The sequence below is a fragment of the Carettochelys insculpta genome, chromosome 5 (assembly GCF_033958435.1).
Source record: "Carettochelys insculpta isolate YL-2023 chromosome 5, ASM3395843v1, whole genome shotgun sequence".
Taxonomy (NCBI): Eukaryota; Metazoa; Chordata; order Testudines; family Carettochelyidae; genus Carettochelys; species Carettochelys insculpta.
The window spans coordinates 101,226,628-101,244,681 of NC_134141.1; the positions used below are offsets into that span (position 1 = coordinate 101,226,628).

Consider the following 18,054-nt stretch of genomic DNA (forward strand, 5'->3'; position numbering starts at 1 on the left):
TGGAGGGCATGAGTTTCCCCACACTTATACGGTTTAGTAACGGTCATACTGTATGTAAATGTGAAGCTTCGGAGGCATTTTAACCTCTCTGGCCTAAAACCTCTGGGTTGGTATTGTGAGGGAAATATTGTTTTATCTTGACTGCTCTTCAACTTTACAAACAGAAGTGGCAATCTGTATTCCCCTTTCAAGGTAATCACTCTTAACATGACACTGGCTATGGCCCTGATTGTGCAAAAATTTTTGCTTAATTTTACATTGGGTTGGAAATCCTACCGACATTAGTGGACCTGCAACTGCATAAAGCTAAGCATGTGTAAGTCTTTGCAGGATGGAGGCCTTACTATGCATAGTCCTCTTCCAGTATGTTTGTTCGTTTTCCTGCTGTGAAAAGAAGTAGAAAAGTTAAATAATGGTTAACAGGCACACAATAAAATGAAAGCTATTTATACAAGTAATTACGCTGTTCTTTAAAAATATAAAATATATTTGCATTGAGCTAAAACAACTGTTAATTCTGTGCACTTTTTAAAATTCACTCACTAGGTTCCAATACTTTCTCCCCTCCCGCATGTGTTTTTAAAACTAAGAATTCCCAGGGCTGGGATAGCTGAAGTATGGCAGCTCTCAGGGATAGCTGAAGACAGCAAATGGATTCTGCAATATGATACACAGCCCCTTTGACTTCTGTTTGGACTTAAGGGCCACACAATTATATGAGCTGCTATGTAGGGCTTCACAGCTGATTGCCCATCCAAATGTGAAAATTAAGTAGAGAGGTGGATGTTAGGTATTCCAGGTTGCAATATTGCACCATGATCTATAGTGCCTACCCAGACCTTCTGTACAGAAGTGCCCACAGTAGAAAACAGAGGTCCCAGGAAGCAATGCTCTGTGTTGAATCGTGATTCTGTGTGAACTCTCCACACCAGGAGCGGCTGTAATATCTGCTGTAAGCATCAGTTAATAATCACCTCTCACTGTATGCAGGGATTTTTGTCTCTGATCTCCAAGCCCTTTCTGAAGGTCAGTGGTACCACCCCGTTACTGATGGCTATGCCGAGGCACACGGAGGTCATGTGACCTGCCCAAACCACCCAGAAGCCCAGTGGCTGTGCCAGGAATGGAACCCAACTCCTCTGAGAGCCAGTCTGGTGCCCTGCCCCCTAGAGTGAGCCTGGCCTGGCCTCCAGGATTGGGGCGGATGCATGCAGGGGCCTCACTCCTCCCGCCAAAGGAATGACATCAGCCAGGGTACATGTGACACTCCCCCACCCCCCAGCAAAGGTGCAATCACCCAACCACCCCAAGGCCCAGCCACGGGAAGGCGGGTGCCCCTGAGCGTTGGCGGCCGGCCTGGTGCCTCCCAGTGCAGGCTCCCCTTGGCCTCTGCAGGGTCAGGCACTCCCACAACTCCAACACTCAGCAGAAGTCAACAGGGCCCTGTGGCCGCGCTGGGCCCTGGGGGCGAGGGATAGGACCCAGCTCACCTGACTCCTCAGCCCCCCTCTGCCCCACCCCCTTGTGCCAGGCTGAGGCACCACACTGTCAGAGTACCTCAGCAGAACATGGACTGCACCACTGGTGGCATGGGGAGGGGGAGGCGACAGGAGGGAGATTTTTCTACACTCCCCCTGCACCAGCCTGCTAATGGAGACAGCCGTCCGACTGCAGAGCTGCTGGGCTGTCTGCTCCCCGCTCAGTGGCATGTGATGCACACCCACTAGCCCCACTCTGAGCAAGCAGTGGGAGAAAAGGGCAGCACAGTGTGTGGGGACCTGGGAAGACTGGGGTATGTGGGACCAGGGCAGAATGGATGTAGCACTGCAGCAGAGGGGTGATTGGAAGGCTCTGGGTGATGGTGGGGAGATCCAAGGGGACGATCCACAGCTATCAGGCTGATAGATAAAATGAATGGGAGGGAGGTGGGTTCAGAGCTCTGGCTGGATGCGGTTAGAGCCGCATGGAGCTGTCTGGAAATTGGCGGAGGGTTTGGGCAAGAGAGAAAGATGGCATTATTTTGCTTTTCATCCAATTACTATTTGTCTCTCGTGTCCATTTGCAACCTGATCTGACTGTAAAATCTCAGGGTGCTTATTACATGCAGATTTCGAAGAGGAGAATGTAGTTACGGTAGAGGTTTGGCTATCCTCTTTCTCAATCAAAGGGACTGTTTCTTGCATTCTGACATTGTTATATGTCACTTTGGGACTGGAAATACACTACTCTGTGTAAGAAAGTGGCAGCACTGGGTCCTAAGGATCGATCCACAAAGGTAATCAAGCACCCTACTGCCTCTTGAGCACCACTGACATCAAAACTATTGTACAGCTTTCCCCTAACCCTGTAGGTGCCCAAAATCCTCTTGCAGACAAGTCAAAACTACCTCAGTCCTGTTTCCTCCACACAGCTAACAAGTTATGCAGAGTTTGTTCATACCTAAGCCCCAAGAGAACTGTCAACTAGGCGCTCCACCTCCCCTGCTGAAGTTATCCCACTTTGTATTTAATAGTGACACATTTCTTCAGCCTAAGAAAGAGACTTGACTCTACAGGCCAGGGATTAGCACACATATGGGAGATCCAGCTTTAAGTCCTTACTCCAATAAATATTTAATTTTAAATGTTTATACAAAGTGATCCAGGTACAATTAATTCTACCCTCATATTTCACTATGTACATGTGGCCCACAGAGAACACAGGTCCTAACATATAATGCTCCTGGTCCAAGCAAGAGTGGCTGCATTCTACTTCATTTGATGGAAAATCCTGGCTTTCTATTAGTTAATATCTGAAAATACTGGTATAATTTACAAACGCTAAAAGGTATTTAATGCATCTATAACAAGGAACACCATGTCAAGATGGATCAAAGAAAATAAATTTTATTAAACTTTGAAAGAGAGAACACGGACATAAGGAAAGTTAAATAGAAACTGAAAGGCACAAATCTTCATACTGGTGTATAATGACTTGTGTAAGCACTGAAGTACCAAAATGACATTCTGAGATTGATTGAGGTATCTTCTATTTTTGGTGACAGACATATAATACGAAACTTTTCCCAAACACATACATAGCTGTTAATTGCATTAGTGTATTACACTTAAATTTTATATGAAACTAAATAATATAGCTGTTAGAATATCTAATAAACATTTACCATAAAGTACATGCTAAACTTAAATCCCATCCAACCCCAGGGTTCAGTTCTGCAGTCCTTAATCACAGGCTGAGTCCCCCTAAATTAAGTGAAAGTCCTCATGTAAGCAAGGTCTGCCTGACTGGGCCCACAGATTGCTATTCATGAAAAAAAAAGGGAAATTAAAATCCCTGGTTATGTATGCTTTCTAAAAAATTTCTGCTAATAAGGAAACTGTTTCTTATAAAGACAACTTCTGAAGTTAATAATGATATCACTTTCTTAAAAAAATATGCAAGAATGAAGAAAGCTTTCCCACTGAATTTTGGTTTTCTCTTTTGTAAGATTTCTGAAAGCCTTCCTAATGCTGCAAAAGATGATCTTTGTCTGCGTATAGCTGGGAAAAAGAACACACACTGGTGGACAATACTGTACTCAAACCCCTTCATTCTGGTAACTTCATTTGATTCTGTTCCAGCTTAAAAATGCACCATTGACCAAATCCTGAAGTCCTTACTTAGCTTGGGCAAAGCTTTGATTGACTTCAACAGCAAGTTAGTCTCAGTGAGGACTTCAGAGTTTGTTCCCAAGTGAAGAAAGTGCCAAGTCACCAGAGCTTATACATGTGCACTTGAGAATCATTCAGTAAACGTGTAGTTGTAAGCCTTTAAAGATCTTGGCAAACAAAAAGCCCATTGTTGTTTCTAGTACTATATAAAATGTAGCTTATCGACATTACCCTGACTCTGGTGAAGAATGGATTCATCTGTTTTGTACATAACGTTTTCTGAAAAACCTAGATTTATTAATACTTTTCTGTACATACGCTAATAAATTATTATGATCCAATAATGTGAGTTGCTACAATTTTTAATTTCTCTATAGGTTTCTTTGGAGGTATAAAAATGGCTCTGTAAAAAAGTAATTCTTTTCCACCTCTCTCCTGCAATGACGGAAGCAGGAACAGACTCTTATCAGACTGTAGCAAATACATTTCTTAGATGGATCATCGTATTTAAACTACGGTATGTAGTATAATATAAAATATCCATGCCTTTGTCTAGAATATTAAAACATTTATTAATTTATAATTAAAAATAAATGTATTTATCCAAACTACTTCTGCTTCCCACCTATTTTGTATTTTTATTTCCCCTTTACTGATATAAAGATCTCAGCACATTATATGATTTGCATTTGTCAAACTTTAAAAGCCACCTGACATTAGCTCTCTCAAACAACATGATTTACTGTATATTAAACATAGTCGTTCAATGCTTAGCATCACAAAAATCAACACCTACAATAACAAGACAGTCACTGCTATTCAACAGTCTTTTGAGACAATTCATAGATAATATTTACAATCCACAATGGGAATAGTCTGATTGAGCATTTCAGGTACCAGCATAAGACCCACAAAGAAGTTTTAAAACGTTGGTTTTGGTTTAAGCATATAAGCCCAAGCCAACATTATGCCATTAAATATATACTGTATGCACATTATCAAAGAAAGGCTATGGCAGGATTTTGTTCAGTTGGTCTGTGCTCACGTAGCCACAAGAGATCATAAATTCTTTGTCTGGAACTGGCAGCGCAGTAGCATTGAGCACAAGGCCTTGTGGAGAGTGTACTATGTGAATGGAGGTATAGTCTGGTACAGGCATCTCGGAACTTGAGGCTTCTACTGCTGCTGCACCTGGATTCTCAGCAGTAGTGGTAAGGCTCTCTGTGGTGAAGTAAACATCTTCATTAAAGCTCTGCTCTGGAACATGTGGCTCAACCGCATTCATAGGTGTCACAGCAATACATTTTTTCACATCTGCTTCACAGAAATAGGCATAGTCCATGGTGAAGTTTGGTTGACATTGTATGACTGATTCTGTGTAGGCCTCACACTGTGCTCTTCTGGTCTTGTTTGTTTGCCCTGGTGAAAGTACAACACTTCCTGCTGGAGTAACGTCACTTACTTGTGCATAGAAGTCAATATTTGCTACTGAACTCTGGTTGCTAAGCTGTGTACGGACAGATGGGCTACCTGATTCAATACTGTTGGCAAAAGCCAGCTTTGACTGGTTATCTTCTGGCTGAATATTAGTATTAGGCTTCTGAGCAGTTGGGTCCTCGGGACTAGCATGTGACTCATTATCATCTTTTTGATCAAGGCACAAGAGATCCTCTTCTTTTGCACTTGTCTTTTTGGACTGCTCAATATCTGACGTGCCATCACATGTGTCGCTAGCACTGAAGTCAGTCTCTGGAATATCCGGTTCACAACAGCTGGCACGTCCTGAATCATCATCTTTTGCTCCAAGACAGTTGTGAGACTTACAATGGTTGTCACCCAGGAGCCTGTCAGTGTCCAGTCCTTCTGTCTTCTCATCAGGGTCATCTATATCCAGTTCGATAAACTCAACCCAGGAGTCATCATTACACAGCTGTGGCTTGTAGCTCTCGTGGCTGGCTAAGATGGAGTTTACTTCATCTAGCTTTCCATTCTAGAGAGCAAAACCAAAAATGAAATGTTATAAAAAAAAATAGACAAGAACAGCTATGCTTTTTTATGCAACACATTAGTTCAAGGAAATGTAATTGTTGCAATGGTATATTCTGTTTTATACTTGGGCATCTCTCCCAGCATGCAACACCTCTGTCTGTTCTTTTCCTTCAAAATCTTGCTGCATGGGCAAGCTTTTTCCCAGGTAACATCACTGAACTAATGCCCATTCTGACGAATTATACTGTACAACACAAAATTACCTTCAAAAGGTCTGGATCGATCCCCTTAATCTTTGGAGCTGGAACCGGAGGAAGAATCAGCATTTTTAACCTTGAAAAATAAAAATTGGCTTTTAATACCAAATAATTTAAATGGTTTCATTTTGGGCACACAGAGAAATAAGATGCTGGCATTCTGTTTCTTCACAGTAATTTATTCCAAGACTTCAGCATGATGGATTCAGTCTAAAAACGTTAAAGGAAAAAAAACAAAACAAAACACTGCTTACTACTATCACTTCCAATAAGAAACAAGTTTACATCCAGATTACGCATATTTTGAATACAAACTTCAACAGTTCACACTCCACATGACAGTTCTTGAGCAAATTCCAGACAAAAGTCCTGTGGAAGGCCCTTTCAATATACTTTAAAAACAAAAAACAAACAGAAAACCCATTATGAGTCAGCTGGATTACTCAACATACCAAGAGACTTCCCCTAAGCATCTTCAGGGACAAGGAGCCCTTGCAGAAATCTATTCAGTAGTAAATGGAGGAATCAAAAGGATGCGGTAATGAAAGGGAGGGAAGGTATTTAGAACATGATAAACATAACCTGCAGATTCACAACAGCATGTTTAACTGATTGTTTTTGTAAATTCAGACCATCCACTAATGTAACAAATTTCCATGACTGCAATCTGGAGATCATCATAATGGGAAAAGGGCCATCGTGGTCTCTGCACACCATTAACAGATATTAAAATGTTTGTAGGACTTGTTTGATATCTTACAGTGTGGAATTTTAGTCTATGTAAGAAAGAATGGATCTTCAGCTATTTCTTGGTTTTTGTGAACAGCTAGGCTTTGCATTAACTGTGGGCACATGTATCTCCTCCTCCCTAGTCCCCTCTTTCGGCAGCAGGTTTCCTGCTTCTGCACAATGAAAACCCTGCTTTCCTTTTATATTGCACTAGCAGAGGTGCTCCACCTTGCTTGGGTTCTTAACTGAAGTTCTTTTTCCACTCCCAGTCTCACACTGGGGTGGGATGGAGGTGGGGATCAGGCTGCAGATTCTGGTCCCCCAGCGCTTGTCCTTGGATGTTTGGGGAGGTCAATTTGGGCAGTGACTCCCAGCCCTCTTTGCCTGTCCCAGGGCTGGGAGGCTAGGTCAGGCTGTGGCTTCCACCCAACCCCCACCTATCCCCAGGTTGGGAGACCCCTTTGGGTTGCAGCTCCTAGCTCCCGTGCCCCTGCCCTTTATTTGGGCTGCAGCTTCCATCCTGCCTGGAGATGGGGTGGGGGTTCAAGTCAAGCCTGGCTCCCAGACCCAGCCTGAGATTTGGATGGGGTGTGGGGGGACAGGGACAGGCTGTGGTGGCTCCAGCTTTCCCCAGCCATGGTGTGAGCTTCGGGCATGGGTGGGAGGGAGTAGCAGGGGACCCAGGGGCGCTGGGGCGGGGCTGGGCTATGGCACTGGTTCCAGCCTGAATTCAGGGGGAGAGAAGCTGTGACCAGGGCTGTGCTGCAGCGTTGAGCCTGGCCCTGACTTGAGCTTCAGGGTGAGCTGGGTGTGGGGGGGTGGGAGCTGACTCTCGACCCAGCTCTAGAGCAGAAGTGAGAGGCTGGGGCCACTGGTCGTGTGCCTGGCCCTGGCCACAGTGGCGGGAAGGGAAGTTGTGGCCACAACTCTTTCCCCTAGCCTAGGCCAGAGGGGCAAGGGGAGGCTGGGGCCACACCTGAAACTCTTAGCCAGGGCTGAACCTCTTTCCCCGAGCCCTGGCCAGAGTGGCAGTGGATAGGAAGCCAGAGCAGTAGGTGGGAGCGGGGTCCTTGTGCCTGGCCCTGGAAAGAGCAGCAGGGTGGGGACGGTGCTGCGTCAGTTTCCCCAGACCCAGCACGAGCTTGGAGAGGGGACAAGGCCCAGTTTCCTGGCCCCAGTGTGTTCAGCAGGGAGTTTTAGGTGTGGTTGCAGGGAAGCAGCAGGGATCCCTCTGTGATCCTACCCATCTGAAGGCTGGGAGAGTCAAGAGCCCTGTCTCCATGTGGCTACTGTTCTCTTGCAGCGGCTGCCCCCAGTGGCCACTCAGCGGTATCGCTGTTCCCTACACTTGCTGCCCGCCAGCGGTGAGTCAGAAGTACGTCGTCCCTCCTGTCAGTGCCGCTCCCTTCCCATACTCTGGGAAACCCTGGGATTCAGGCAGTTCCCACTTTCCACACACAACCATTTGGCTTATGAGGAAGCTGCCTGCCAAATTTAGTGGTTCTAGGTGCTACGTTTTAAGAGAAGATCTTGAACAAATGTAGCACCCCCGATAAACAGAGAGTCTAAAACATGCAGTAGTTTTAGCTTCTTGTCCAACACCAGTGACGGAATGCTGGCACCAATGACACACATTTTTTACAAAGTTTCTACTTCCAGGGTTCTGTATCACAGAAGTAGTCCCAGAATTGTAATAACCTTCTGAACTAGTGGTTCCATCTTATGGGCCTTCCAATTGAATTTTGCTCATCTTGGCACATGTCAAGCACGTTGGTCTACATTGGGGTTTTAACTCACAGCCCAGGGGGCTATCTGTGCCCCAAGCAGTTCCAAAACCCAGCCCGCACTTGGATGCTGGCATGTGAGCTGGCTGGCTTGGGAGATGGTGAGGGAGTGGAGCAGGCTGCTGCATAGCTCCACTTTCACACAGCTCCTGCCCAGGACCCTGCAGGCTAGCCTGACTATGGGGGATCATCCTATTCATAGGATGACTGAGGCAGCCACCATAGGGCCCCTGTGCAGAACCATTCTATGGACACAATGGTTTTGCACACACCTCCCTTGAGCCACAGAACTAGCAGCCACAAGCTGCTCCAGTCTGACAGGGCTACCAGTGATGGCACTGGGGGCTTCCAGGGGGAGAGGTTTAAACAGGCAACAGCTTGGCTGGGGTATGCAAGGGGGAGGAATGGAAACCTTGCCCCTGCGCCCTGCCAGAGAGGAGTGCCCACGGGCCCACTAGGACAATTTGAAGACTGGCACTGGCCTGAAGGTAAATTGAGTTTGAGACCCTGATTTACCTTTTTAAGTGCGCATAGAGAATAAAATATTTTTACATGACACGACATAAAATCATCCCCATTCACTTTTAAAATAAAGGTCTACAATTCAGATGTTTTACATATAAACAGCACTGAGACAGGTTCCACAGTGCAAGAGCAAAGAAAAAGGATGAAGATAATGCAACAGTGAAAAATCTCAAGGAAGATTATTTCCCCTTTCTCTCTTTTTTCCAAGGTAAGCCTTTTAAAACCCGGCAATTATTTAAAAGTGAACCTCACAATTCAGAAATTATTCTATTCCACAGACAACTGCAGATACTTATTTTCCTCATTTTATAGTTATCTTGCCTATAACTACAAGAGACAAGACACAGCAGTCAAGCGCATTTGTTTGTTTACCTTTTTTTTTTTTATAGTCAGCTGTATCTGTTGAAGTATTTAAATTAGATGACTCATTTGGCTGCAACAACAGAATTTTCTTTAACTTTTTTTTCCCAAACCTACAAATTGCAAATTCCTTAAATCAAATTTGGATGCTGGCTGTCATATCAACATGCAACATTTGAGTCAGTAGACTTTACTGAAAGTGCAGCATAAATGTGTGATCTGAGGACATAATGGATCATACCAAACCGCCAAAGAAAAGTAAAAGATGAAGCGTACATACCTTCGGTGTTTAGAGCACAGAATTAAGAACATCACCACTAGCAGCCCAAACGTTCCAAAGACAATAGCCAAGAGCCATGGAAACTGGATTTCTGAAACAACATATCAAAATCTTATTGCAGAAATCTGTAAAGCTTTGCTGTGACCTTACGTTTAACCTTCCCTTTAGTGCCAAAGAATTCCCCAAGAGAGATATTTTATTTGCTCTTTGGTCATTCAACTAAAATTAAAAAACAAACCAACTGGTAAAAATGTGCTTTCAATCTCAACCCTTTTAATATTGTACTTTATGAATCCATTTAGACACCTGATGAACTTTTCTATTATTGAACCAAATTCTGGCAAAGTCAGCATAGGGACAAGCACTTACATGAAGGGCATGACAATATTAGACAGTTTACAGCTGCACTGCTACAGCATCTTTAAGGTAGCTGCTTTAAGTTGATGGGAGAGAGCTCTACTGTCGGCTTAACTACTCCAGCCCCTGAAAGCTGCGGCAGCTATGTTGGTATAACTCATGTTGCTCAAGAGCTGATTTATACCCTGAGTAATACAAATTGACATAAGTCATAAGAACATAAGAATGGCCATACTGGGTCAGACCAAAGGTCCATCAAGCCCAGCATCCCATCTGCCGACGGTGGCCAATGCCACGTGCCCCAGAGAAGGGGAACAGAAGACAATGATCAAGTGATTTATCTCCTGCCATCCATCTCCTGCCCTTGTTATGAAGGCTAGGGCACCATACTTTATCCCTGGCTAATAGCCATTTATGGACCTAACCTGCAAAAATTTATCAAGCTCTTTTTTAAACCCTAATAGAGTCCTGGCCTTCACAGCCTCCTCGGGCAAGGAGTTCCACAGGTTGACTGTGCGCTGTGTGAAGAAAAATTTCCTTTTATTAGTTTTGAACCTACTACCCATCAATTTCATTTGGTGTCCCCTAGTTCTTGTATTATGGGAAAAGGTAAATAATTTTTCTATATTCACTTTCTCCACACCATTCATGATTTTATATACCTCTATCATATCGCCCCTCAATCGCCTTTTTTCCAAACTGAAAAGTCCCAGTCTCTCTAGCCTCTCCCCATATGGGACCCTTTCCAAGCCCCTAATCATCTTAGTCGCCCTTTTCTGAACCTTTTCTAATGCCAATATATCTTTTTTGAGGTGAGGAGACCACATCTGCACGCAGTACTCGAGATGTGGGCGTACCATAGTTTTATATAGGGGAAGTATGATATCTTTTGTCTTATAATTCCTAACATCCTATTTGCCTTACTAACTGCCGCTGCACACTGCGTGGATGTCTTCAGAGAACTATCCACTATAACTCCAAGATCCCTTTCCTGATCTGTCGTAGCTAAATTTGACCCCATCATGTAGTACGTGTAATTTGGGTTATTTTTTCCAACATGCATTACCTTACACTTACCCACATTAAATTTCATTTGCCATTTTGCTGCCCAATCACTCAGTTTGCTGAGATCTTTTTGTAGTTCTTCACAATCCCTTTTGCTTTTGACTGTCCTGAACAACTTGGTGTCATCTGCAAACTTTGCCACCTCACTGCTTACCTCATTTTCTAGATCATTGACGAACAAGTTGAACAGTCATAGCACAGACAGACAAAGAAGGAGACAGACGTGTTCAGAGAAGCATGTATCCTGCCTTCTTGAGGCCTAACAGTGGTACTGCCAGCCAACCTTCCTGTATTTTACTGCTCCTCTAAGCAACAGCAGAATGTTCATTACTGCCAGCACATGCATTCACTGGACTAACGAGGAGTATAAACATATGGCTGGAGAATGCCGGGGAGTAATCAGGGAAGTGAAAGCACAATTAGAACTGCAGCTGGCAAGGGATGCGAAGGGTAACAAGAAGGGTTTCTACAGGCATGTTAACAATAAGTGGCTTATCAGAGAAGGTGTGGGGCTGTTACTGGATGAGAGAGGTAACATAGTGATATATGATGTAAGAAAAGCTGAAGCACTCAATGATTTTTTTGCCTCCATCTTCACAGACAGACAGCTCCCACACTACGGTGCTAGACAATGCAGTATGGGAACGTGGAGGGCAGCCGTATGTGGGGAAGGAATGAATTACGAGCTATTTAGAAAAATTAGATGTACACAAATCCATGGGTCTGGATTTAATGAACCCAAGGGTACTGAGGGAATTGGCAGACATCATTGCTGAGCCTTTCGCCATTATCTCTGAATATCAGGAATGATCTCAGATGACTGGAAAAACGCAAACATAGTGCCCATCTTTAAAAAAGGAAAGAAGGACAATCCGGGGAACTACAGACTGGTCAGCTTCACCTCAATCCCTGGGAAAATAATGGAGGGGATCCTCAAGGAACCCATTTTGGAGCACTTAGAAGAGGGGAAAGTGATCAAAAGTAGCCAACATGGATTCACCGAGGGCAAGTCCTGCCTGATCAATCTGATCAGCTTCTATCAAAGTAAGAGGCGCTGTGGACATGGGGAAGTCAGTGGATGTGATATACCTTGACTTCAGCAAAGCTTTTGATACAGTCTCTTACAACATTCTTGCCCATAAGTTAAGGAAGTATGGATTGGATTCATGGACTATAAGATGGATAAAAAGCAGGCTTGATGGTCAGGCCCAATGGGTAGTGGTCAATGGCTCAATACCTGGATGGAGGTTGGTTTCAAGTGGAGTGCCACAAGGCTTGGTTCTGGTGCCGGTGTTGTTCAACATCTTTATTAATGATCTGGATGAGGGACTGGATTGCACCCTCAGCAAGTCTGCAGATGACACAAAGCTAGGGGGAGAGGTAGATACGTTGGAGAGTAGAGAGAGAGAGAATTCAGAGTGACCTGGATAAATTGGAGGATTGGGCCAAAAGAAATCTGATGCGGTTCGACAAGGAGAAGTGTAGAGTCCTGCACTTGGGACGGAAGAATCCCAAGCATTGTTATAGGCTGGGGGCCAACTGGCTAAGCAGCAGTGCAGTGGAAAGGGACCTAGGAGTTATGGTGGATGAAAGGCTGGATATGAGTAAACAGTGTGACCTTGTAGCCAAGAAGGCTAACGGCATATTAGGAGGAGCATTTTGAGCAGATCTAGAGAAGTGGTTATTCCCTTCTATTCAGCACTGGTGAGGCCATATGTGGAATAGCATGTCAAGTTTTGGGACCCCCAGTATAAAAAGGATGTGGATGTGCTCGAGCAGATTCAGCAGAGGGCAACAAACATGATTAAGGGGCTGGAGCACATGACTGATGAGAGGCTGAGGAATTTGGGCTTGTTCAGTTTACAGAAGAGAATACTGAGGGGTGATTTAATAGCAGCCTTCAACTTCCTAAAGGGGATCCCTAAAGAAGATGGTGAGAAACTGTTCTCAGCAGTGTTAGATAGCAGCACAAGGAGCAATGGTCTCAAGTTACAGAGGGAGAGGTGTAGATTGGATATTAGGAACAACTAGTTCACCATGAGAGTGGTGAAGCACTGGAATGCGTTGTCTAGAGAGGTGGTGGAATCTCCATCCCTAGAGGCTTTTAAGTCCTGGCTTGACAAGATCCTGGCTGGGATGACTTAGTTAGGGTTGAACCTGCTTGAAGCAGGGGGCTGGACTAGATGACCTCCTGAAGTCCCTTCCAGCCCTATGATTCTATGACATAAGGTAACCCATCCTCCTTTCATACTATGCCTTTTGACCCAGGCATCACCGCACAGCTTAACCTGATGTAACAACCAGCACATCTCTTCCCACAAGGCCAGGCTAGTCACTCATGTTTTGGGCAGTATTAGTTGTATACAGATTGATGGGTTTTTCTCCTCCTTTTTTCTCCCGGCCTTGAAGCCTGGCACATACAAGGACAGAATAACACATGTGGTATGATAGGAATGAGAAACCATCCTGATAAGCGAAACATTAATCTTAAATAAGGGCGTTTCATTCTACTGAATTTGTGATTGTAAAGGGTAACAAAATAGGAAACCATATGGAAGTCTGTTCTGGCTGCTGCCTTTAGGATTCCTCTTATTCTCTGTTTTAACTTTAGGCCTCACTCTTTTTTCTGGCCAAGAAGGACGAATGAGAAGTTTTAAAACTGTATATAAAGACATAAATATAAACTTTATAGAGAAAAATACTTTCAGAGATCACTTTTCCCATTCTGTTAATAGCTCAGCTTTTTGATTTTTAGGCCAAATTTTCAAGAGTGAGTGCCTGAAATTAGGCACCTAAATCCATATGGAGACACTTAAGTAACATGTCTCATTTGAGAAGGTGACAAGCACCCCAAAATCCCACTGAAATTAATGGGATTTGTGACTGTGAAGACACTCTGAAAAATTAGGCACTTATGCAAGGATTTAAGTGCCTAACTTTAAAGCAAGCATCTTCAAATGTAATCTTATGGTCAAAAACTGAGGAATGCCACATACAGAATAAATGAATTATGCTAGACAAACTTGATTTTTATTTTATTTTTTGTTGGTGGGGGAAGGGTTGGGAGGGTGAGAGGCACAAACTCAGACTCCAGTGTGATTCCAGCCAGGGGTAGGTACTCTTACACCAACTCAGATCAGCACTGAACTCAGAGGGACAGATGCACCCCCTCTGGATCAGCTCCCAGAATCTGGACTTTAATGAGAAAGTGAATCCAGGAAGTACAATGTATTTGGACTTTAATAAGGTATTATGGTATTTTGTTTCCACAAAACCTTACTTGAAAATTTCATCCGATTTGATGTGGCTAGGAAGAACAGTATCATGTGGACAGAAGAATGGCTCAATGTCCATAGAACTGGTAATATAAACAGCAGAAGGGAGCTATCTAGTGCGACTCTGAAGGGACTGTTTGGTCAGGTTGTATTGAACATTTCTGCTAGTCACTTGGAAAAGACAGTAAAACAATACTACATACATATGCCAATGATACCAAATTTTGAGTTGCTAAATTTGCAGTTCAGGCCTGACAAGGTTTCAGAACAATCAGTTCCTTATTTTTAAATACAAAGAAATGGGAAGGTTCATGTTGGCTGTTTTTTTAAAGCAGGTAGAGGAGCAGAAGTCAGAAAGTTACTATCCCTCACCATCTTTGGCGGGCCAGGAAGAAAGCAAACGACTTTGACAGTGCACAGCAATGCTCTGCATTGAAGTGAGATTTGGTCTGATCCCTGCAGTGACTAGTTTGCTCCATGATATATAACATTAATGGTGCGTCTATATTAGGAACTAACTTTGAAGTTAACTTTGAAGCTAGGCACTACTTTCGAAGTAGCCAGCAGAGAGTCTACACACATTTTTCCCTTACTTCGAATTTAACTTTGAAGTAGGGAACCCAACTTCGAAGTAGTGTGTGTGTAGGCAACTCAACTTCAAAGTTGCGTACTTTGGAGCAAGCAACTTCAAAGTTATTTTTGTAGTGTAGACACAGCTTAATTGCCCTTATTTGTATGACATGAACTACAGAACTCATTAATAAACCTAACGTTAACTGTTTTTATCTTTGTGGAGTTGGGAAACAGCCCCATTGAGTTTGTTTCTGAATCTGCCCCTCTTGTACCACAATGAAAGGATTTTCTGCTGTGCCGCTGGGCCAGTCTCAACAAATGGTTTTTACTGCAATCATCTGAGTTTCTCATGCATTCAAGTACTAGCCACTAGGGACAGGCAGCTATGGAAAGCAGGGCAAAGTTTGTTATCACACTGTTGCAGAGCTGGTTTTCCTCACTTACCTTCATTGCATGGAAGTGAACTAATTGAAGAAAGAGCCACATAAAGGGTTTCACTAAATTCCCCGAATTTTTCAGAAGCACGTTGTCTTGATCGGACTCGTATCTCATAGTCTCTTCCCAGCTTCAAAGAGTATAATGGAATTACTGTTGTGACCATGGGCTCCAGCTGTAAAGACAAAACGACTGATACTTAGTTGAAAAATACAAGCATCTGCAGGCATTTTTACTTATGTGGAACTTTTACGTTTATTGTAAAAAGATACAGTGGACTCCCAAACTTACACGGAGGTTGCATGCCTGCGCAATCCCGTGTAAGTCAAATTTCATGTTACTTGGGGGAGCCAGGAAACTGACCAGCACAAAAGTGCTGGACAGTTTCCTGCCTTCTATGAGCGGCACAGAGCTGGAAGCCTGGCTCCCAGTTCCCTGTCACTCACAAAAGACAGGAAACTGATCAGTCCTGCTGTGCTGGTCAGTTTCTCCGCTCCTGTCAGAGGTGGTGAGAGTCAGGCTGCTGCCCCTGACAGGAACGATTTCACATCTCCTGTCAGGGCGACAGCCTGACTCTTGGCTGATGCCACTGACAGCAGTGGGAAAAACTGACCAGCACAGCAGCACTGATCCGTTTCCTGTCTCCTGTGAGTGGCGGGGAGCTGGGAGCAGTGGTGGCAGCTATGAAACCACTCTTGTTGGGATGGCAGACTGCCCGACAGGAGCAGGGTAGCGAGAGTTGGGCTGCTGCTCCTAATAGGAGAGGTTTCCCTGCCCTTGTCAGTGGCAGCAGCCACGAATCAGGCTCTTGGCTGCCGCCACTGACAGGAGCAAGGAGCTGGCGCCTGGCTCCCTGCCACTCACAGGAGTTGGGAAACTGACCAGAGCTGCTGCACTGGTCAGTTTGCCGGCTTTCCTGAGTGGCGGACAGCCCGGAGCCAGGCACCAGCTCCCCGCCACTCAGAGTCGTGTTAACCCGAGATTTGCACAACTTGAGTGCATGTATCTTGGGGCTCTACTGTACAGAAGTTGTGTCAAACTGCAACTCCTTTTGTTGTTCCAACATTATTCTACTGAACTTCCAATGAAAACAGTTTAAAGCCAACGGATGTATTAAAACAGAGGATATTTACTCCAGTCCCTCTTGGTGAGGCAGGATTAGCTATAATTTCTAAACCATCACTACTAATACTTTGCTGCTGAGTCCCTCTTCAGCACAGATCACATAAACTAATTTATGTGTGTGAATAGAATGTGATGGTAACATATGAAGATTGGAAACAGACTTCAGGAATCAAGACCCTTCTGTGTTATTAACCATAATCTACCTGTTTTTATATTACCTATTCTACTGAACACCTCCTGTCCTTGAGGTCAGTATTTTTCATTTATACAATTTATTTCCAGTTCCAGCAACAGAACAGAGAAAAATAATGAAAATGTGCTCTGAATACAATTCCTCCTGATGGGAGTTTTGTTGAATTTATGGTAGCAGAACCCAGTACTATTATTGGCAAGTTGAATGTGAGTCAGGAAAAACAGAGTGGAACTGATTAGCCTGAAAGAATTTGGTCACGACAGAATTTATGATCATACAGATTTGGATAAAGCAAAAGATGCAGGCAGAACTTTTAAAAGGGATGCGAGATTCAAAGAAAAAATAAGGATATGCTGGCAAGACAGATGAATGCCAGAGCTCAGAAGGTTGCAGAGGCCTATGCAGCAATATAGGGTGAAGACTTCTGGCAGCTCTATAGAATAGTGAAGAACCAGTCCATTAAGAACTATCATGGACAGAAGACAGACTATAGAAAGAATATTCCCATTCCACATTAAACTGTCCAGAGCCTATATCATCCACAGGTTCAACAGAAATACCAGTGCTAAGCGAGAAATGGAAGAGGGATCAATGCCTCATGAAAGGCCTCATATAGGGTAAAGCCCCTATCACTTTCAGAATTGATGCAGATATACTAAAGTGAGAGGTGAAATTCTGACTGAGGAGCTAAGAACACTAACAAAATATGGATGAAAAAACAAGTGCCACAAGACAGCAAAGAGGGCGTCACTTCCTCCCCACCCCAACCCTCTTCCAAAAAGGATGATCTGTGTGCATGGAGAGGTTTTGTAGGTTTTGTACTGCTATCAATCCCAGGAAAAGTACTGGCTATTGTTATGCTGAACAGAATGAAGAAACAACAAGCAGTCCTGTGGCACTTTAGGGACTAACAAATTGATTAGGTCATGAGCTTTTGTGGGTAAAACCCAAGAAGAAAGCAATGGATGAAATATTACAAGAACAGTGAAAGTGGGGAAGGCCAAGGAAGAACTGGGTAGAAGACCATGACAGAGGATACAGAATATGCTGGCATCAGCTGGAAAGAAGTACCACAACTAGGAAGTGACCATAATGAATAAATGAAACTGGATCATCTGACACAACAACAGCATGGAAGAAACTAAGGTCTCCAAGGTAAGGGCTCTTTTTCAATTTATGAGTCTCATGGTCTTGCTTTAATTTAACCCCTATTTTTTTGTTTTTTAAAATAGTATCTATCACCTCCCCATACAAAAAAAACTCAGCAAGAGTGATTCAAATTCCTTCCTTATTGACATCATTGACACCTGCATGCTCAGCACTCGATATAGCACTACATAATCTTGTTTAAAGCTGCCACATTGCTGCCTCTCAGCACATATTGGAAGGTAAGTAACTCAGACCATAAGCAGCTCAGATTGCAGTTTTATAGACAGTGATTAATGTAACCTGTCCAT

The 18,054-nt window shown here is 43.8% G+C and overlaps 1 protein-coding gene across 5 annotated transcripts in view; it reads right to left on the reverse strand.

Annotated features, from left to right (window-relative positions):
- Positions 1–2,865: 2,865 nt before the first annotated feature.
- The window catches only part of GHR (growth hormone receptor), a 194,060-nt gene continuing 178,871 nt past the window's right edge, over positions 2,866–18,054 (reverse strand). For all 5 annotated transcript variants that reach the window (XM_074995610.1, XM_074995613.1, XM_074995615.1 and 2 more), the window contains 4 exons: positions 15,289–15,454; positions 9,575–9,665; positions 5,903–5,972; positions 2,866–5,640 (listed from right to left, as the gene is read on the reverse strand). In XM_074995610.1, the coding sequence (XP_074851711.1) occupies positions 4,660–5,640; positions 5,903–5,972; positions 9,575–9,665; positions 15,289–15,454 (1,308 nt within the window). In that variant the 3' untranslated portion in view covers positions 2,866–4,659. The remainder of the gene's footprint in view (positions 5,641–5,902; positions 5,973–9,574; positions 9,666–15,288; positions 15,455–18,054) is intronic.